Source organism: Chelonia mydas, chromosome 8 (genome assembly GCF_015237465.2).
Source record: "Chelonia mydas isolate rCheMyd1 chromosome 8, rCheMyd1.pri.v2, whole genome shotgun sequence".
Classification (NCBI taxonomy): domain Eukaryota; kingdom Metazoa; phylum Chordata; order Testudines; family Cheloniidae; genus Chelonia; species Chelonia mydas.
Genome location: NC_057854.1, coordinates 24,297,048 through 24,317,245, shown reverse-complemented (window position 1 = coordinate 24,317,245; position 20,198 = coordinate 24,297,048). Strand labels below are relative to the sequence as shown.

At 40.0% G+C, this 20,198-nt stretch overlaps 1 protein-coding gene across 1 annotated transcript in view; it reads right to left on the bottom strand.

The window, feature by feature from the left end:
* Positions 1-20,198, bottom strand: part of GABRA1 (gamma-aminobutyric acid type A receptor subunit alpha1) — a 55,856-nt gene that overhangs the window by 4,690 nt on the left and 30,968 nt on the right. Inside the window, exons 8-9 of the mRNA XM_007071444.3 lie at positions 12,415-12,567; positions 7,105-7,307 (exon numbers count right to left, since the gene is read on the bottom strand). Coding sequence (XP_007071506.1) covers positions 7,105-7,307; positions 12,415-12,567 — 356 coding nt within the window. The remainder of the gene's footprint in view (positions 1-7,104; positions 7,308-12,414; positions 12,568-20,198) is intronic.

The window sequence follows — 20,198 nt, the reverse complement described above, 5'->3', positions numbered from 1 at the left end:
AGTTCTTTGTAAATGTTTACTTGTTATGTTAGTTATTAGTTACAAAGGTAACATGGTTTTATTTCTATTCTCTGATTGTATGACTTATGCAACTAACCAAAATAACATAAATTATTAATATTGCCTTCAACTACACAATTTGATTATTTTTGGTGAATATTCAAGAACTGAAGCTTAATATTGGTTTTTCCCAAATATTCACTCTACTGAAGTTTCAGTACTAAACAAACAGCAAATATGACCTGTAGTGAGGCAGTGTGGCTCCCCGCCACCCTGGAGAGGGTCGAACCCCTCCAGCCACCAGAGTGAGTGGAGCCAGGAAGCTCTGAGCCCGCCCCTCAGAGGGACAGGCGGAGACCGGGAAGTAGAAAGGTGCGACCCGGAAGTATAAAGGCGGGCCCTCAGAGCTCACTAGAGGACCAGCTGCCGGGGAGGCCAGATGTAGCCAGCCTAGTCTGCGACTGGGAAAACCCCACGGCCCCAGGTCCACACCAAGACTGGCCGGACCTGCCCTGTGCCAGCTATCCATGGAAGTTACCGGACCTGCCCTGTGCCAGCTATCCAGGGGAGTTACCAGGCTGGCCGCTTGTCCACTGCCCCAAGGAACCCATGGTGCTGGACCCCCTGGAGAACACTGCCGGGACCCAGGTACCAGAAGGAGGGGAGTTAGGAAGTAGCCCAGAGACAGCCGACCCTAGTCTGGCTGTTACTCTGCCAGAACCCATGTCAGTCTGTTGCGGCCAGGATCCCCACTCACCCAGCAGCGGGTCGTTTGCCGCTGTTAGGGCCCCGGTCTGGGACGCAGTGGAGTGGGTGGGCCTGCATCCCCCCTGCCACCCAACTCGTGGGTGGCAGTCTCCCCCTCTTCCAGGTCCTTGGAGGCCTGGGCTAATTCACACATGTTGTGTTCCTCAGACCCTTCCTGAGGGCCTGAACTATTGACTATTTGTTGCCCCGCCCTGACCCAGGTCCTGGCCTGCTAACATTGGGCTATTTGCTCAGCCCCTGCCTGAGGGCCTGAGCTACTGACTATTTGGTGCCCCGCCCTGACTCAGGGCCCGGACCTACGGTGCTCAGTCTAGTTACCACAAGGGCTGCTGAGGAAGACTACGGTGGCTGGACAAATTCCCCCAAGTTAACTGTGTGTAGCGAGCCGGTGTGGTTCCCTGACACCCCGGAGAGTGTCGAGCCCCGGCTTAGCCCCTTTACATGACCCCAACCAGTCAAACTGAAATTCCTTTTAAAATTTGAAAGGATGTTCATGGATTTCCTTCTATTCCTCCCACCCTGCCCCCATTCATTCAGCTCTACTAATAATGCTGCAAAGATTTTGTTTTTACAACACTATCTTCAGTTCTCATATGTGAACATTTTGCATAATTCATTCTGAATCCTTTAGTTAATGTTTAAATTTCATATAAAATAGTTATATTTCTTCCAATGCTCATTGTCTCATCTCAAGTCTTGAGAAAGTGTCTCTTTAGTACAGAGGAGAGGTCTTAAATCAAGGGAATTTTGTAGTAAGAGCCATTTAAAAGCAGATTTCTTAAATAACATATGTAATGACATGTTACATATTTTCCAGCAGATGCCTTGGTGGTAAGCACTGGAAATGTATCGGAAATATGTTTGAATAAACAAAAGGGATAATAGTCAATGTGTATGAAAGCATGAATTAGATTAAAATAGGATCAGTGTTATGTACAAGATGAATCAGGAAATTTCTATTTTGCCTATGTAAATTAAAGAGATTTTATTGTTCTCTCAAAAAAACTTTGATATTTTATCACAAATTTATGAAAGCTACTGTATGGTCCTAAGGAATGTAAGAATTGCCATATCAAATCAGGATAGTGGACCACTATCCTATCTCTGAGAGGGAACAGTAGCAAGTGATTTAGAGGGAGCTGCAAAAAAATCCAAAACCCATAGTGGACAATTATGGATTAAAATGTTTATAGGGGAAGCTTCTTCAAAAACTCTCTGTTAGTGTATGGCTTCTGCTCTGAAGTATAAGGGTTTATATATGTCTTTAAAATCCTAACTAATATAATTCTGAATGTTCACATTGGGCCCCATCCCAAGCCCATCTAAATTAGTGGGAGCCTTTCCATTGGCTAATGTAGTGCCCATCTTTAAAAAGGGAAGAAGGAGGATCCTGGGAACTACAGGCCAGTCAGCCTCACCCCAGTCCCTGGAAAAATCATGGAGCAGGTCCTCAAGGAATCAATTCTGAAGCACTTAGAGGAGAGGAAAGTGATCAGGAACAGTCAGCATGCATTCACCAAGCGCAAGTCATGCCTGACTAATCTAATTGCCTTCTATGATGAGATAACTGGCTCTGTGGATGAGGGGAAAGCAGTGGACGTGTTGTTCCTTGACTTTAGCAAAGCTTTTGACACGGTCCCCCACAGTATTCTTGCCAGCAAGTTAAAGAAGTATGGGCTGAATGAATGGACTATAAGGTGGATAGAAAGTTGGCTAGATTGTCGGGCTCAACGGGTAGTGATTAATGGCTCCATGTCTAGTTGGCAGCCGGTATCAAGTGGAGTGCCCCAAGGGTCGGTCCTGGGGCCGGTTTTGTTCAATATCTTCATAAATGATCTGGAGGATGGTGTGGATTGCAACCTCAGCAAGTTTGCAGATGACACTAAACTGGGAGGAGAGGTAGATACGCTGGAGGGTAGGGATAGGATACAAAGGGCCCTAGACAAATTAGAGGATTGGGCCAAAAGAAATCTGATGAGGTTCAACAAGGACAAGTACAGAGTCCTGCACTTAGGACAGAAGAATCCCATGCACCGCTACAGACTAGGGACCGAATGGCTCGCTAGCAGTTCTGCAGAAGAGGACCTAGGGGTTACAGTGGAAGAGAAGCTGGATATGAGTCAATAGTGTGCCCTTGTTGCCAAGAAGGCCAATGGCATTTTGGGACGTATATGTAGGGGCATTGTCAGCAGATCGACAGACGTGATCGTTCCCCTCTATTCGACATTGGTGAGGCCTCATCTGGAGTACTGTGTCCAGTTTTACTGTGCCCCACACTACAAGAAGGATGTGGAAAAATTGGAAAACAACCAGCGGAGGGCAACAAAAATGATTAATGGACTGGACACATGACTTATGAGGAGAGGCTGAGGGAACTGGGATTGTTTAGTCTGCGGAAGAGAAGAATGAGGGGGGATTTGATAGCTGCTTTCAACTACCTGAAAGGGGGTTTGAAAGAGGATGGATCTAGACTGTTCTCAGTGGTAGCTGATGACAGAACAAGGAGTAATGGTCTCAAGTTGCAGTGGGGGAGGTTTAGGTTGGATATTAGGAAAAACTTTTTCACTAGGAGGGTGGTGAAACACTGGAATGCGTTACCTAGGGAGGTGGTGGAATCTCCTTCCTTAGATATTTTTAAGGTCAGGCTTGACAAAGCCCTGGCTGGGATGATTTAGTTGGGGATTGGTCCTGCTTTGAGCAGGGGGTTGGACTAGATGACCTCCTGAGGTCCCTTCCAACCCTGATATTCTATGATTCTATGATTCTATGATTGATTTCAATAGCCTTTGGATCAGGCCCAACATACACATATATGTTTAATTCTTATTTTGAATTCAGTATCACTTTGTGGCAATGAATTACCCAGGTTAATTACTCATGATATTAAAAAAGTATTAGTATTTCCTAATACCACTATTAAATCTGTCATTTTACAATTTGATTGAATATTCCATTGTATTAGGAGAAAAGTTCATGTGTAGAATAGGCAAGAACCAGGCATGAAATATATTGGCAACCGTCAATCCAAACTGGATCTTGGTGTACGTGTAAGAGGTCTAATCAGGTGCCTGATGAATCCACTTATGGCAGACAAGTGCAATTAAAGAGTGACATAGCTTGTTACAAATTTTACAGATTCATGTGTTGTCTGAGTTAGAATCCATGATTACAGCATGCTGCATTCTTCTTTCTCACTTTACTTCCATCTTCTGGATCCAAATCACTTCATTTTGAGCTGCACCTACTCAGATACTCCCTCCAAATTGGAAAGGATCCTGCACACTCCTCCCAGCTTTCCACATTGATGTTGAATGAATTCATATCATGTTTACACACATCATGGTACTGCCAAAAAGAGTGACCGTGCTTTCTAGAGCTGTCTCAAATCTCGCTATTGAAAATATTCTTGGAGATATGGTCTCCTCCCATTCACCTGCCATGAATGAGCCATTGCAACCTCCTCTTCTTAGCAGTGGTTTCTAAGTGTGTCAATCCTGTGCACTCCAGCATCTCTGTGTTTGGTAATGTGTTTCCCTACTTCATTTTCAGGATCTTATGTGGAAGCTATTCAGTCTCCTGATATGCCTGGCATATGTAGTCCAGGTTTCTGAACCACAAAGCAGGGATGACAGCACACAAGTCTCTTAGATTTGCATCTTCATCTTAGTTGATAGTTTGCTATTATTCCATGCGTATTTCTGTAAGCCTGAAATACTTAGCTGCTTTTTCGATTCTATTAATTCAGTCTGAAAGTCAAGATTTCTGGTGATGGTAGAACCCAAGTAGCAAAAGCTGTCAACAACACTAAGCGAATTACCCTCCAGAATGGGTAAATCTTTGGTACATGATCACAGTCTTCTTGAAACTAATTGTCAACCTGAAGCTTTTGCATGAAATCTACCCAAGGGATTTTGCAGGGAAGATTCACTATGGGCAACCAAGGCCACATCATCCGCAAACAGGAAATCTCTCAGAATCTTGGTTTTCACTCTAAATCTTGCAATGTTGATAAACGCCATCATTGCTGTCCCTAAATGCATGAAGAAGCAGTAATGAAAAGTAGATGTTGAAGAGCATGGGAGGCAAGATACACCCCTGTTTCATGCCATTGTTAATGTCAAAAACATTTGACTCTTTGTTTTCATACACCACAGTTGCCCTCATACCTTGATGTAAGAAATGAAAGTTCAAAAATATGAGGGGACAATCCAATTTCTTCAGAACCATAAAAAGGCCCTGTCTGTTGAACATATCCAAGGCCTTTATCAGATTGATGAAGGCTATGTAGAGTGGCATTCATTTTTCTCTACATTTCTCTTGAAGTTGCTTAACCAAAAATATCGTATCAATGGTGGAGCGTTCTGAGTGAAAACCGCATTGACTTTCAGGATAGATTCTTTCACCTAGAGATTGCAGCCTAGGGAGCACAATGCGAGTGACAACTTTTCTGATGATGTTCAACAGGAAGATACCTCTATAGTTGTCACAGTCACTTCTATCCCCCTTGTTTTTGTATAATTGTACATTGCATGAAGTGGGTTCTTCACTAAACATGGTCCATGCATGCCTGGCATCATCTACACATATTTTTTTTTTCACTTGTGTTACTACGGGGTGCTTGGAGTGAAGAATCCTGAAGAAATAATAATGAAAAGGTTTCACTTTGTTCTCGTTGTTGTTTATTGGTTCATAAAGCCCCACAAATAGATTCTGATTTCCACAGAAAAGGATGCGATATACTTGCTAATAGGTAACTTCCACTCTTGTGGAGCCTGGTTTGAGATTCCTTTGTAGTTCAGCTATTGCTGATGGCACACAATATGACATCTAAGTCTGAGATGCATCCCCTGCAAGACCTCTCCTGCTGGGTCCCACAATGCTCCATCGTGTTATTGAACTTACATATTAAGTGCCTGGAGTATTCAAGTGCTGCAGAAAATACCCACTCTGTGTATCCTTTACACAGCAATATGTATAAGCAAACTTATACATACCAGACCATATCCTCAGCTGGTATAACTCAGATGCTCTCAAAATTGGGGATGTAATAGAGAAGACAAGTGCTTCAGAGAACTTTTCTCCTCTATTACATCCCCATTACTGAGGGCATCATCCTCCAGTTCAAATCTGTCTGCAATCTTGGGTTGCTGTTAGACTCCCCAGAGATACTGGGAGCTCAAAGAGCCATGGCAGCAAAAAATGTCTACTTCCAGCTGTAACTGGCAGAGATTGCACCCCATACTTTCAGAAAGAGATGAGGCGGATGGTGATCCACAGAGTCATGACTTCTAGGCTTGCTCATTGCACCTTATATTAAGAAGTGAAGACACAACCTGAACGAGCTCCAACTGCTACAAAACCCAGTAGTCTGTCTACTTAGCAACCATAGTACCCCACTCTTTTCACTGGCTCCCCATTGAATATGGTGTATAGTTAAAGGTCTCCAGGGTATTGGACCTAGATACTTCAGACATCACCTCCCTTATCCTTCAAAAACATGGTCTGCCATGAAAGCTACATTCTAACGTCACAATTAAATAATCATTAAATAAGGGAAGGCTTTTCAGTGTGTCAGACAGAGCTTTCAAAGGGCCTGGACTTTGATGTGGGCAAACTAAATTAAATAAAAGTGTTTTGCATTAAGTTCTGAAGTTCATGGTCATTATTTCTTGTGCAGTGAGTTTCTTAATCTATTTCTTCCTACACACAAACTTTCAAAATTAGTCCTGATCCATAACCTGTGGACATCAAGGAAAACATATCCACTGCCTTCAGTGAGCTCTGCATCAGGCTCAGAGACACTGCACAGATCCACTGAGTCCTCACTCAAACACACAACATATAAACTAGTCAATCTATTCCTACTACAGGCTGGAAAGGAAAGGAAAAATAAAGAGAGACTGTTAAATAACTGGGAGGTGCTACATTTAGGGGAGCCATATAAAGACATGACAGGAAGGGGATGGGGAGTGTTGGAGGTATGAGCTTTCCCTTCGTGCCACAGTGTTAGCCTCAGCCAACTTGTATCTTTCAGATTTGAGACATGGGACAAGGATTATGTCTTCTTCTCTTTGCCACACAATGCTACACATCCTGGTGGTGCTCTAAAAATGAAAATGTAACCACTATCCATGCTAGTAATTTGCATACAACAAGTGATTTCAGCACATACTGTGACCAGCAAATCCTGAACAGAAAATGCCCAATATCCATGTAAAGAGCCTCTTTCAGTAGATTATCTAAATCACATTGGAAAACATACAGACTGAATCCAACACAAATGCCATGAATAGATATGAATGTACGTCTCATAAAAGCTATTAGTAAAGATGCTACCTTTTCAGGAACAACACTTTTGCCATCCCATGCGTAACCTCTCTTTGTGAAGTAGTTCACTGTCGCAAATTCGATGAGTGCTGAAAACACAAATGCATAGCACACTGCTATAAACCAATCCATAGCAGTGGCATAGGCCACCTTTGGAAGGGAATTTCTTGCACTGATGCTCAAGGTGGTCATTGTGAGGACAGTTGTCACTCCTGTAAAGCAAAAACGTCAGCATCTCTTTAGATCAGTTACTGTATTTTGTCTTTTACCTATCAATGTGGATTCATAAATAAAATAGGAAAAATACTTTCACCGGCTTTTGTTGTTAGAAATATATTTCCCAGCCAAAGAATATCAAATTTCAGGTTCTGCTGTGGAAATAATAATCTTTGAGGTACCCTTCTGGTTTGTGCTTTATCTTGATCTTTTGACATACGGAAGTCACCGCCCTTCACCTTAAGCAGGCTTTAAGCGGGTTGGGGGAGGGTTGTCTGGCTGGCCGGGAGAAGAGGGCAATGCTTTCTGGCTTTGGGCCGGAGGGGAGACGTAAAACTGCTGGAAAAGCAGTTAGCATGGTGGATGACTCACCGCCTAGGAATGAGGGGTTTAAAAAGGTCAGCCTGGGCCTGCCCTCCCTCCCCCCAGGAACTGGCTGGAATTGGAGGGTCCTGGCAGAGGATCTGCTGGAGGGACATGAACAGAAATGGGGGGGGGGCTGAAAAAAGCACTCCTCTCCCCCGTCCCCCGGGTGAATTGTGGGGGTTTTCACCTCCACTGCACATTTTATCTGCCGGGTTCATCCCAGACATCTAATAATAAAGCTGTGGCCTGATTAAACCATATCTAATGTCTCCTGTCATTCTTTTGGCATAGCCAGACAATGAGGTTTGTGCTTTAGGAGATATTGCTGCTCCAACAGATACAGCCCTGAGTGGGTGACCAAGGATTATTGTTGGCATTGACTACATTCAAGTAATTGTCGTTAGTCAATGGTGGACCACTTAGAAATCAAGCAGATAACAGTGAAAAGGAAAATAATGTGAGTTTGGAGTAAGAGGGATAAATGTGTTTATCAGGGTTACCGATATCACATTCCTTTTGCTGAGCCATCTGTAATATTAAATATCTAACAAACTGCATGATATATTTGTGTTCCTTCTAGGCAGGAGTTTGGACACTATATCTCAGAATATATACACTATATACAAGAAGTCATTGGTCCATGTAGTCGTGCATCCTGCCTGTGATGGTAGCCAGTGCAGCAATGCCTCAGATGAAGACAAAATGAAATATAATCTGCTTAACTTTGAGGGTCAGGAAGGAATTTAGATGGGTGCATTATGTCCCACAGCATGAGATTAGATTTACTGTTTTCTTAGATTATAAATAAATTCAATGATTGAATAAAATCTCAGAATTATTATTTTAAAATCAGACTTAATGACCATCCCTCCAACATGAATGAAACAGGAAAAAGAAAGTCACCACAGCCCTATTGTTGTCTGGACTTATAGACTAACATAATTTCCTCTTCCAGCAAAAGAATTAGAGGAGGAGTTAATTTATGATCCAGTTCCTGATCTCACCTAGCATTTTAGTAATCATGTGTATGGTTGCAAGTCTTTTTCCATCTTGTCAATTCTTTCATTTCATGTCATAATTGCAGATAAAACAACTCAAAATTATGCAAAGTTCAGCCAGGCATACATAGGCATGTTGGATACTTTCCACCTTACTTGTGTAAGATTGCTACAGTGCCATACGATGTTTCCCATAAAAACAAAGGATATAAATTGTTCTTATTGCTGATTAACCTGTTCGGGGCTGAATGAAGTAGCAAACATATTTGGAAAATATGCTACTTCAATGTAGCCCAAAATAGACTAAGCTGCATGTTATGATATTGCATTTATTTGAACTGATGTTTTGTACAGGTTTCTGTGCCATTACACAGTGATGCTCTGGCAACACTAAAGAGGTTAAGTAGGACCCATGGCAATGTAATTTGCATTTCTAGAAGCAGAGCTTCATACCTGCGGGAAGAACATTTTTTCTTTAACTAGCCAAGGAGTTTTTACTGACAGTAGGAGGATTACGTTGCTATCACATTGCCTACAGATTTTTGCGAGTGCAAGCTAGACATTTACATCAAATCACATTTGCAAGTTACCTTGACAACTGCAGACAATTTCATGTATTAAATCACTGCTACAGTTTATAACCACTGTACTGAGCACTAATGAAAATATGCAGAGATTGAAAAGGGCCAGATAATTAAAAATATATTTAGTATCAATGACAATATCTTGAATAATTGGTACCTAATGATGATGTGGTTTTTGTTCCTTGGGGGAATTTATAAGGTGGTCTTCTACTTATAACTAATGATTTTTTGTTGCTCTTGTACAGTAAATCCTGCTATGCTATAGTTTGTGTTTTTATTTATAGTGCTAAAAAAGGGCTATAAATCTATATATGCTGTGCTTTTCTGTGTGGGTGCATGTATGAATATGCTCAGGTGAAGTATTCAGAGACATCTCTTTTCTTCAGTGAAGTTAGGAGATTAAAAAAATAGAAACAGAATTCTAGACCTAGTTCAAACATATGTAAAAAAACACACAAGTATTCAGCAAAAGAATTGTATTCTGAAAGGAAAACTTTTAAAATGTTTACATTCTTGAAGTGGTTTCGTAAGGCTTTAAAAACAGCTGCCTGAATAACATAGTGTATTGTATGTTATTTTTTTGATACATGGGGTAATTTGGTATCCCATTTATGGCCAACATAACTACAACATCATGAACCAGCAAGTTGGTATTGTCAACAATAAAAAAAGAAAGCAAAATGGAAGAAAATGAGGTTCCATTTCTTTTTTAAATGCATACATAACTGATGTAAATATTCCCAGCAGCAATCTTTGAATGTATGTCCTTTTAAGGGGCCCAATCTACTCTGTGACAAAATTGCCAAGATTAGACTTTTGATACCAATTTCAGAAGTGCGTTTAAAGGATTTGAATGTGTTGCACTTCACACCAGTTTGTAGGTCCCCTTTTATACAAATTAGACTCAATTAGACTCTCCTATACTCCATTTAAGGACTTCTCTACATTCATATCTACTTACCAACATGGAGCTTACACACCATGTGAGCATTTGGCTCTCTGAATCTAAGGATGCCTAAGCTGGTGTGATTCACCCGAAGAGCCATTGGGAAAGTGGGCTGGAGCAGGAAAAGCAACTAATGGGGATATTTTGAGAGGTAGGTGAAAATAGGCGTAATCCAGCTGGAATTGCAGGTGCTTCTCACGATCAAGCCCTTAGACTGACCTCTGAATTTGGTTATAGATCTCCAGCTTTCCTTTGCCACCATTAAAAGGCAGAGTTCCTCCTGCGACTAACCTCCACATGCCCTTTGGAGCCTCTTCTTTGTCATGCTCTTGCACTGCACTGAGGGAGAGCTGTTGGTGCAGAAACAAGGTCTGCTGCATTTATGCCCTTCCACTCCTGCCAGAGGCATTCTCAACTGGCCAATTATAGCTTGAGCAGCACAAAAGGAACTGGAGCATATTGGAGAACTCTCACCTCCCTTTTTCTTTAATCAAGTGCTTGTTGTTAGATCTATCTATTTATCTATTTGTTTGCAATATTGGGGAAGACCTGAAGAAGAACTCTGTGAAGCTCAAAAGCTTGTTTCTTGCATGAACAGAAGTTGGTCCAATAAAAGCTATTACCTCACCCATCTTGTCTGTCTGTCTGTCTATCTATCTTGATTTTGGATGTGAAATAGGTTAAACAAAAGCCCCAAAGAATATTCTAGCTGTTTTATTTCTAATTTAAAAAATGTGTATTAAAATGTAATAGCAAAAACCCCAGGGAACCAAAAGCAGGTGTGACTATAGAATCATAGAATCCCTTGCATTCATCCCTGCCTGAATTCCACTCAGAGAGAAGACAATAGGAATTTTGTCACTGATTTCCGTAGCAGCACTGGGCCACAACAGTATTTGAGGAGCTTGCAGATGAGATCAACCCACAGAGTTATTAAAGCTGGGAGTTTCAACTGGGGCAAGAACGTCAGGTGAACAACTCCCTTTGACTAAATTCCCTTTGAAAATCCAAGCCAAAAGCTGTATTAACCACTTTTGCTTTATGAGAAACAGTCAATGCACACTTTCTCCTAGTCTGACAGCTGACATCTAAACTTTTTCTGTATATTACATAATTCATAGATTCTAAGGCTAGAAGGGACCATTATGATAATCTAGTATGAGCTTCTGCATAACACAGGCCGTAGAACTTCCCCCAGAATAATTCCTAGAGCACTTCTGCTAGAAAAACAATTTAAAAATTGTCAGTGATGGAGAATCCACCATAGCCTTTGGTAAATTGTTTCAATAGTTAATTACCTTACATGGTAAATATTTGCATCTTATTTCCCATATGAATTTGTCTAGGTTCAACTTCCAGCTATTGGATCATGTTATACTTTTTCTCTGATACACTGAAGAGCCATTTATTAAAAATATGTTCCTCATGTAGCTACTTATAGATGTAATCAAGTAACCACTTCACCTTCTGTTTTTTTAAGCTATATAGATTGAGCTTCTTGAGTCTATCAGCATAAGGCATGTTTTCTAATCCCTTTATCATTTTCACGGCTCTTCTTTGAGCTTTCTCCAATTTATCAACATCCTTCTTGAATTGTGGGCACCAGAATTGGACACAGTATTAAAGCAGTGGTTGCACCACTGTTAAATACTGAAGTAAAATAACCTCTCTACTCCTACTCAAGATTCCCCTGTTTATGCATCCTAGGATCACATTAGCTTTTTAGGCCACAACATCACACTCATTTTCAACTGATTATGCACCATGACCTCCAAATCTTGTTCAGAATTACAGCTTCCCAGGATAGAGTTCCCCCATCTTTTAAGTGTGGCCTAGTCTTTGTTCCTAGATGTATACATTTACATTTAGTAATATTAAGATGTATATAAGCTAAACCCCTTGAATATTCCTTTTCATTTTTTATATAAATCAAGATAGGCAAAGATGTTCAGATCTGAATCCAGATTAGCATAATGTCATTATTTTTCATTTTTGTTTTTGATATATAGCATTTTACTATTTATTCTTTTAAATAAATTAATTAGTTTGGACCTTTTAAAAAATCATCTGTTGCAGTATCTTCAAAGTGAAACATAGTTCTTATCCAGTTCTCCAATGTCACATCATATATTAAAGTTAAAGTAAGGGTGCTTTTCTATATGTAGCATATGACCCTAGCAAGTTTTGTTTGTTTGTTTGTTTCACTTACCAAATACAGTTCTTGCTGGAACAGATTCTCTGTTAAGCCAGAAGGACACCTGGGACAGAATCACTGTCATGATGCATGGTAGATATGTCTGAATGACAAAGTAACCAATCTTTCTCTTCAAATGGAAGTGGGTAGTCATAACAACATACTCTCCTAGAAACCAATAAAAATAAAAGACAGTGAGACCCTTTCCCATATGCACAGATTAGAATCTGTGTCCCAAGTTTTGCATGAGTAACAATTTCTTCATCATTTCTGTCCACTGTTATTAACAACTTTGTTTGAGACAAGTTTGGTTTAGGTCTGAAGAAAATTTTTAATAACGAATTGATGATGGTGCAGGGGCCTTTCATCTTAAATTCAGCCAGCTGGGTAGTGAATAAAACTTAATGTTAACTCATTCAGTGTCCTTTGTGAAATGGGAGCCTTACTCATCGTAAATCAAAAAACCACCATAACCAATACCCTTGTACACAATGTTCAAAGATTAAATGAACCCTAGCAACTGATGCTTAGAAGTGGTTCATCCAGATCAGGCTAAGGACACAAGGATTAGTCCAGTTTATTTCTGTTTGCATTGCCATAACCTGTGCTCTACCTGTTCTGAAGATAGAAGGCTAACATTCTAATTCTATTAATTCAGTACCTTCCAATAATAATACTTTCCCTTAAAGTAAATGGCTGACTGATGAATTATGACAGAATTCTGTCCATAACTAGCTTTTTTGGATGTTGCAGAAACATAAAGAAACAGCATTCCTGTGAAATTTGGAACCATACAAAAGGTTTTATAAATCTCAGTTGCCAGAATACAGCAAAAAATACCTCAATTTCACTCTGTTATTTACAGACATTATTGAAAATGCAATATTTTGAAAAGCAATATTCCCAAAAGATTTGAAAACGTATTAATGTGACTTAATGTTCAGTATAGACTGACTCGCAATACAATAGATATTAGCTTAGAAAAGATACACGTGGCTTTGAAACTGAACGAAACCCTCCTGCCTAAATAAGAGATGATGCATGAAATTGCTGTGGTTCTCTTTTAAAATATAAACAACTGGCAACAGCACTGGCAAAGGAAAATCCTAAATTGGATTGAAAAACTGTGTCTAGACATTGACCGCTTATGCACCAAGCATGTCAAATGCCCTTTTTCTCTAATTCAGATTCTAGAAGAACATTCATGTGAACATTCTTGCCCAACATATAACCCTGAGGGAAGCTTATAAATAAGATGTGACAATACTCCTAAGATGTTTGAATATACATTAAAATACAATGGCAGAGTCGGGGTGGGGGGGAATCAATTATGAGCTGAGTGGTAGAGGAAAGGATATACGAAGAGAAAGTCATCTCCAAAATAGAACTGGCAGGAGCATTATACTCAAGTAAAAACTAAGTAAGATGACTGGTGTGACCTCACCCTCCTTTTTTATCATCCACTTATCTTCTTTTTTGTCTGTGTCCGTTTTTTTGAAGGGTGCCCAATACAGCTCGTAAAGAAGAATTAATCTAAAATATGACAGGGGGAAGCTATTTTAATGTAATCAGATACAGAATAATCACAATGGTATTTAAGCATTAATTCATTGCTTGTGGAGTACAAGCTAAGAAGGACAGAGAGTTAACATATCATAGTACTCTGAAGCTTTATTTGGCTGCTTAAATTATCCAAGTATTTTTCGACCTGTGAAAAATGAGAACAAGATTCCAAGCATAAAGGAAATTAAAAAGACTGGGATTAGTGTGGGCTTGGTAACTACTGTAGCTGCTTTGAGCTAGCCAAAGGTAACACTGTAAGTGACATATTGCAGATGACCACACAGACTGACAGTAATGCCTGCTATTAAGTTACAAGATAAAATCCTTTTCATTAACTCTGAATGCATCTAAACTATCAATGGACTGTAGTTAATTATTAAAAGACAGCAGCCCTTTGAGAGAGGTTGATTTAACGGTGGGAAGCGTATCGCTCTTCTGCTATTCTCTGTACTGCTCTCTGTATTCTCTGTATTCTCTAGCTTCTTGTATATTGTGGGCTTTCTTTCACTGAAATGTATAGGGGCATCCACTACTACTGACTACTGTCCACTGACATTTATCAGTCATTCCCCAATAATACTATGTTTTCAGAAGTTTATAACTCAACTATATGCTTCACTTTAGGCCAAAAGTTGCATAGGAAAAAGACTGCTCATAAGTTATCAAAAATATATTTAACCAGTTTTAGCCCCTGATTCTGAAAAAGCATTTAAACACATGCTTTAATCTAAGCACATGCTTAAATCCCATTGACTTTAAGACATCTGATAGACTGGTTCATATGGTACACTATGTCCTATTCATATTGTTTTATTTAATTTTAACATGTTTTTAAAACTCTGTTTTGGAACCTTGGCAGTCCTTTAGATAAATAATATCTATTTTATAAATGGGCCGTTTGTTTTTCATTTTACTTATTACATGAGGGTTAAAACAATCTTAACTAGAGTTGTGCTTGAACCAGACCACCACATCTGAATACATCCAGACCCTAAATCCAAGTGCAGGGAAAGGTTTGATCCAGATCCAAGCCCAAACTTTATTTATGAGGTTTATCTCTAGCAATCAAAGTTCAGATATTTAGCTGGTATAAATCAACATAGCTCTACTGGGGAACATGACAGATAGTCAATAACAGCTATTTCAGAGCTATTATCCTATTTTCTGTGTTTACTTTTTTAAATGGTCCCCGGGTTTCAAAATAGAACATAAAGCACACACATAGGTGTGTGCTGTAATACCAAGGGAGAGGTGGTTTGAGTTAGACAAATCATTAGCCATAATTTTATATTTTCTTATAGTTGTAGGTAGAAATCAGCCAGTTTCTGGCCTTTAAACCACAATAGTAATATTTATACAGTATAACTAACTAGAAATAAAATCTCATTTAGAAAAGTGTCCTTTCAGCAAACACATGGTGCATAAAGAAATAAGAATGTAACAGTTATTGAGCACAAATACTGATGATTTTCACTGCAAAACAATATTTTCAAGGTGTCAAAATGATTTCCATGTAAATGGAAATTTGTATGCGTCCTTTAAGCATCTGTTTTTCTTTTCACAAAACCTTGCAGAAAATAAAGGACATTTTAAAGACGTGCTACATCGATAAGAAATGCAATGATTGTTGGGGAGTGACAATAGTTTCACATGCATCTCAAAAATGAAAAAGGTTTCAGTGACTCCTCTTTCATTAAACGTACTAGTAGCAGCAATAATAGTTATTTATAAATAACATTTGCTAAATCAATGTAGTAGTGACAGCTACATGCAAGGCAAAGGATATAGTTAGGTCAGATTCTTCCCTTGCCACCATACAATAGTCAGAACACTGAAAGGATATTTTAGTCCTACTACGTGTGGTATATGCAAACCCCTTTCTATACCCAGTTTGGAAGTAACCGCCATCCTGTTCTAGATCTGACAATGAGGGCACAAAGTAGTGGCTATGAGAGTGGCAGAAAAGAAGAGAGAGAATCAGGTGGATTGGTCCAATTAAAAATCCTATACCTTGGAGAATGTTTGTAGTGCCCCAACACCCAGTAAACCTTGGAAACTAGGAGGGATACGTGTAAAAGGCAGCCACCTGTTTATGCATGGAATTTTTGGCAAATCCAAACCTCGTGAGTACACATCAAAAAACTCTGCAAGATTGTGGTGACTTCTGGGTACTCTTCTGGCTCTGTTGAAACATGCCTCCAGCTTTCATCCAGACCACACCACATGATCCATTGTCTACAGCCAAGCTCTACTATACAACCACATTTGTTCCAACCCTTCAGACAGAGACAAACACCTACAAGAATCTCTATCAAGCATTTTTACAACTACAATACCAACCTGCTGAAGTGAAGAAACAGATAGACAGAGCCAGAAGAGTACCCAGAAGTCACCTACTACAGGACAGGCCCAACAAAGAAAATAACAGAACGCCATTAGCCATCACCTTCAGCCCCCAACTAAAACCTCTCCAACGCATCATCAAGGATCTACAACCTATCCTGAAGGACGACCCATCACTCTCACAGATCTTGGGAGACAGGCCAGTCCTTGCTTACAGATAGCCCCCAAACCTGAAGAAAATACTCACCAGCAACCACACACCACACAACAGAACCACTAACCCAGGAACCTATCCTTGCAACAAAGCCTGTTGCCAACTGTGTCCACATATCTATTCAGGGGACACCATCATAGGGCCTAATCACATCAGCCACACTATCAGAGGCTCGTTCACCTGCACATTTACCAATGTGATATATGCCATCATGTGCCAGCAATGCCCCTCTGCCATGTACATTGGTCAAACTGGACAGTCTCTATGTAAAAGAATAAATGGACACAAATCAGACGTCAAGAATTATAACATTCAACAACCAGTTGGAGAACACTTCAGTCTCTTTGGTCACTCGATTACAGACCTAAAAGTTGCAATTCTTCAACAAAAAAACTTCAAAACCAGACTCCAACGAGAGACTGCTGAATTGGAATTAATTTGCAAACTGGATACAATTAACTTAGGCTTGAATAGAGACTGGGAGTGGATGGGTCATTACACAAAGTAAAACTATTTCCCCATGTTTATTCCCCCCCTCCACCCCCCACTGTTCCTCAGACGTTCTTGTCAACTGCTGGAAATGGCCCACCTTGATTATCACTACAAAAGGTTCCTTCCCCCCCCCCCCCACCCCCCACTGTCCTGCTGGTAATAGCTCACCTTAAGTGATCACTCTGGTTACAGTGTGTATGGTAACACCCATTGTTTCATGTTCTCTATGTATATAAATCTCCCCACTATATTTTCCACTGAATATATCCGATGAAGTGAGCTGTACCTCACAAAAGCTTATGCTCAAATAAATTGGTTAGTCTCTAAGGTGCCACAAGTACTCCTTTTCTAATTGCTGCAGTAACTCCCACGTTTACATTTCAGGGAGATGGTAGTTCCCATAACTGAGTGGAGTAGAAAGCAAAAACAATATTTGATTATTATCCATGTTTGAGCTGCAGTAGTATTTTGCTTAGGGCAAGCGTCATGGAGAAAAGATTCCACTTACAGATCTCTGTGAAACAGTGACTTTGTGAATGATAAATCTGTTTCTTCCACAACTATATTCCTTTATCAGGTATTAACTGAAGAAGATTCTGTCGTATGTGCAACTTTGGTGCAAAGAAGATTATTTAACTGGCTTATTTTTAGGATTTAATAACTGTTGTTTTCAGTCCTTTGTACAGTCCCTGCATCTGTGCAGTAACAGGTCTTTGTTCCAGAAGGTATCCACTGTACAAAATTCAGCTATATGTTTAGCCACTTATGCTTGTGCAGGAGAAAGTAGGAAAAAACCATATGGAATATCTCTAAAATATAATTCAGTTTACCTGTAAGAATGCTCCAAAAATGATGATCATGGTGGGATTACATTTCTTAGGTCTGTCTTCGGTTGTTTAAAGATCTATTATCTGACTTTGTTAAGTATTTATAAGGTACCTATCTCCTTTGTATTGAATTATCATGTATTATATCTAGTATTAACTACATGGTTTAAGTATCTTTCCAAGTTTCTGACTCTTTATGTACCTTTTTACCTTCCATTGGGCCGAGGAAAAAGTCAACTATTTTGGTCAAAATAGTTCCTAAGCGGCAAAACTGATTCAATTAGGCTTTTCTGCACCAGAGATTTCAGCCAGTGGAGGTGCACTGCAACAATCACTTAGCATAAGCAGAAAAAGCCTGTTAAGCTGTACTGGAACAAATCATGGTTTAAATTGGTTTTGCCCTTCTATACCAAAGGATTTGCACAGGTGCAGCTAGCCCTATTCTGGCCCTTGATGGTGTAACTTTAGCAATTCTCCCTGTAGAAGAAGCCTTAGTATCTCTGTCTCAGTACTTCTTGAATTTCTTTTTACCTTCCTTATGTCACAACTCTGGTCTCTTGCGAAGGGGCATTGTTCCTTTCTGATATTGTCGGAATGACACTGTAATCACTCTCAGAGCCTACAGGCTCAAAGCCAGAGATCTTTAATAATTTTCTACTCAGGTAAAATCCTATTCCCTTCAGTGAGAGTTTTGCTAAGTAAAATGTGAGTCCTCAGTCATTCTCTATTACGTCTGCACTCAGATCTGGCCCTTCTCTGTAGAACGGGGAGAGGTTAGATTCCTCTACGGCTCCATCCCTTCCTTGTTGGTACCCTGCAAAAAGCCCTCCACAGGGATCGCAGATACACACGTGGGGAGGAGGTGAGCCAGAGACAAACATGGGGCCTAGGAAGGGCAAGAATCATTCATTCATGAAGTCCTAAAGGGGATTTATGCTGTAGAGGTCATGCTGTATTGTGGAAACCCCTTTTGTGGGTGGTCACAGAAAGAGCCACATGTGGAGTATTGCCAAGCATCATGACCCCGTTGGAATCTGCACTGTCTGGGAACTCGAGGGGGGCAGGACATCCAAAAGCAAGGCTTGAGGCACACGACTTCCTCAGAAATATCCCTGGCCTCTGGCATTCCCAAGATACATGGGAATGAGGCAGAACCCTCTGCTTTGTCCTTTCGGGGAGGGAAAGGGCAATCTAGCTTTCCTTCTTACCCATCTGCTAGGTAGAGAAATTCAGATGAAACACCATGAGGAAGTCTCACAGAATTTTCCTCCCATAGATCCCCTGTTGAGGTCCGTTCTACAAGACAGGGCAATAGTGGCTAGAGTAAGGAGCTTAGGATGTGATCCTTATTGTTTATCACTTTTATTGGCCTTTAGAACAGGAACCTTGGGTGACATTCTGGCCCCACACAAGTAAATGGCAAAGCTACCACTGATTTCAATTAGGCTAGGATTTCACCCTTTGTCTTTTTATTTGCCTGTGAAGCACCTTGTATGCCTTTGGCACTACATAACAAACAACCATTATTAATACATTTTAAACAGCTCTTAATTTTGTTTTGATATTATTGCACACTTGAACTCCTTATTTCTTCTGCTTAAGCTGTATCATTCCTGATGGAACTGATGAAATAATTCTTGAGAAGTGATTTGAATTTTAAATTCTGTTTAGTTTTCTAGAGTGGACCTGCAAGTATCCTAGCAGATCCTTTTTTGTTCTGAAATGTGGTTGACTCACTAGGTCTGTTTATAAATTCCCAAAGCTGTGTAGTCACGGGAAGACTGTATTAGAGGGCTCACTCTCAGTGGACTCTTTTTGTGAATAACATTAAAAAAGCTCTCTATTTATTCAGGTGTAAGTGTACTACTGTAATTGATCCACTGGTTCTGTCACTTTCAATATAATGTGGCTACTTCTCCTAATGGAGCGATTCTTTATGATCCATTGACCATTCAATCCCATCAACAGTGTCATAGCTTGTTGATACCCAACTTTCAGCTTAATACTGCTTTTAAGAACTAGCCAAAATAAATAAATTAAAGCTATTTGAAATGAATGCCGAGCAGTGGAAGAGCAAAATTTTTCATCCTGCCCAGAAATCATAGCCATATGATACTATGATGGTGAGTGAGTATTGTTTGTTTATGCCTGACAGCAAATAGTTTTGCACTGGAAATTAACAGATCAGATTTAATCATCTGTAAGTAGCACCAAAAATAAAAATACTTTGCACTTATCTGTAGTAACTTCAATTAGGGGATCTCAGAGCTTTTAAGATACAATAATAAACTTAGAACTGAAGCACAGAAAAATATTTAATGACTTCGCTAAAGTCAGACAATAACGTCTGTGGCGGAGCT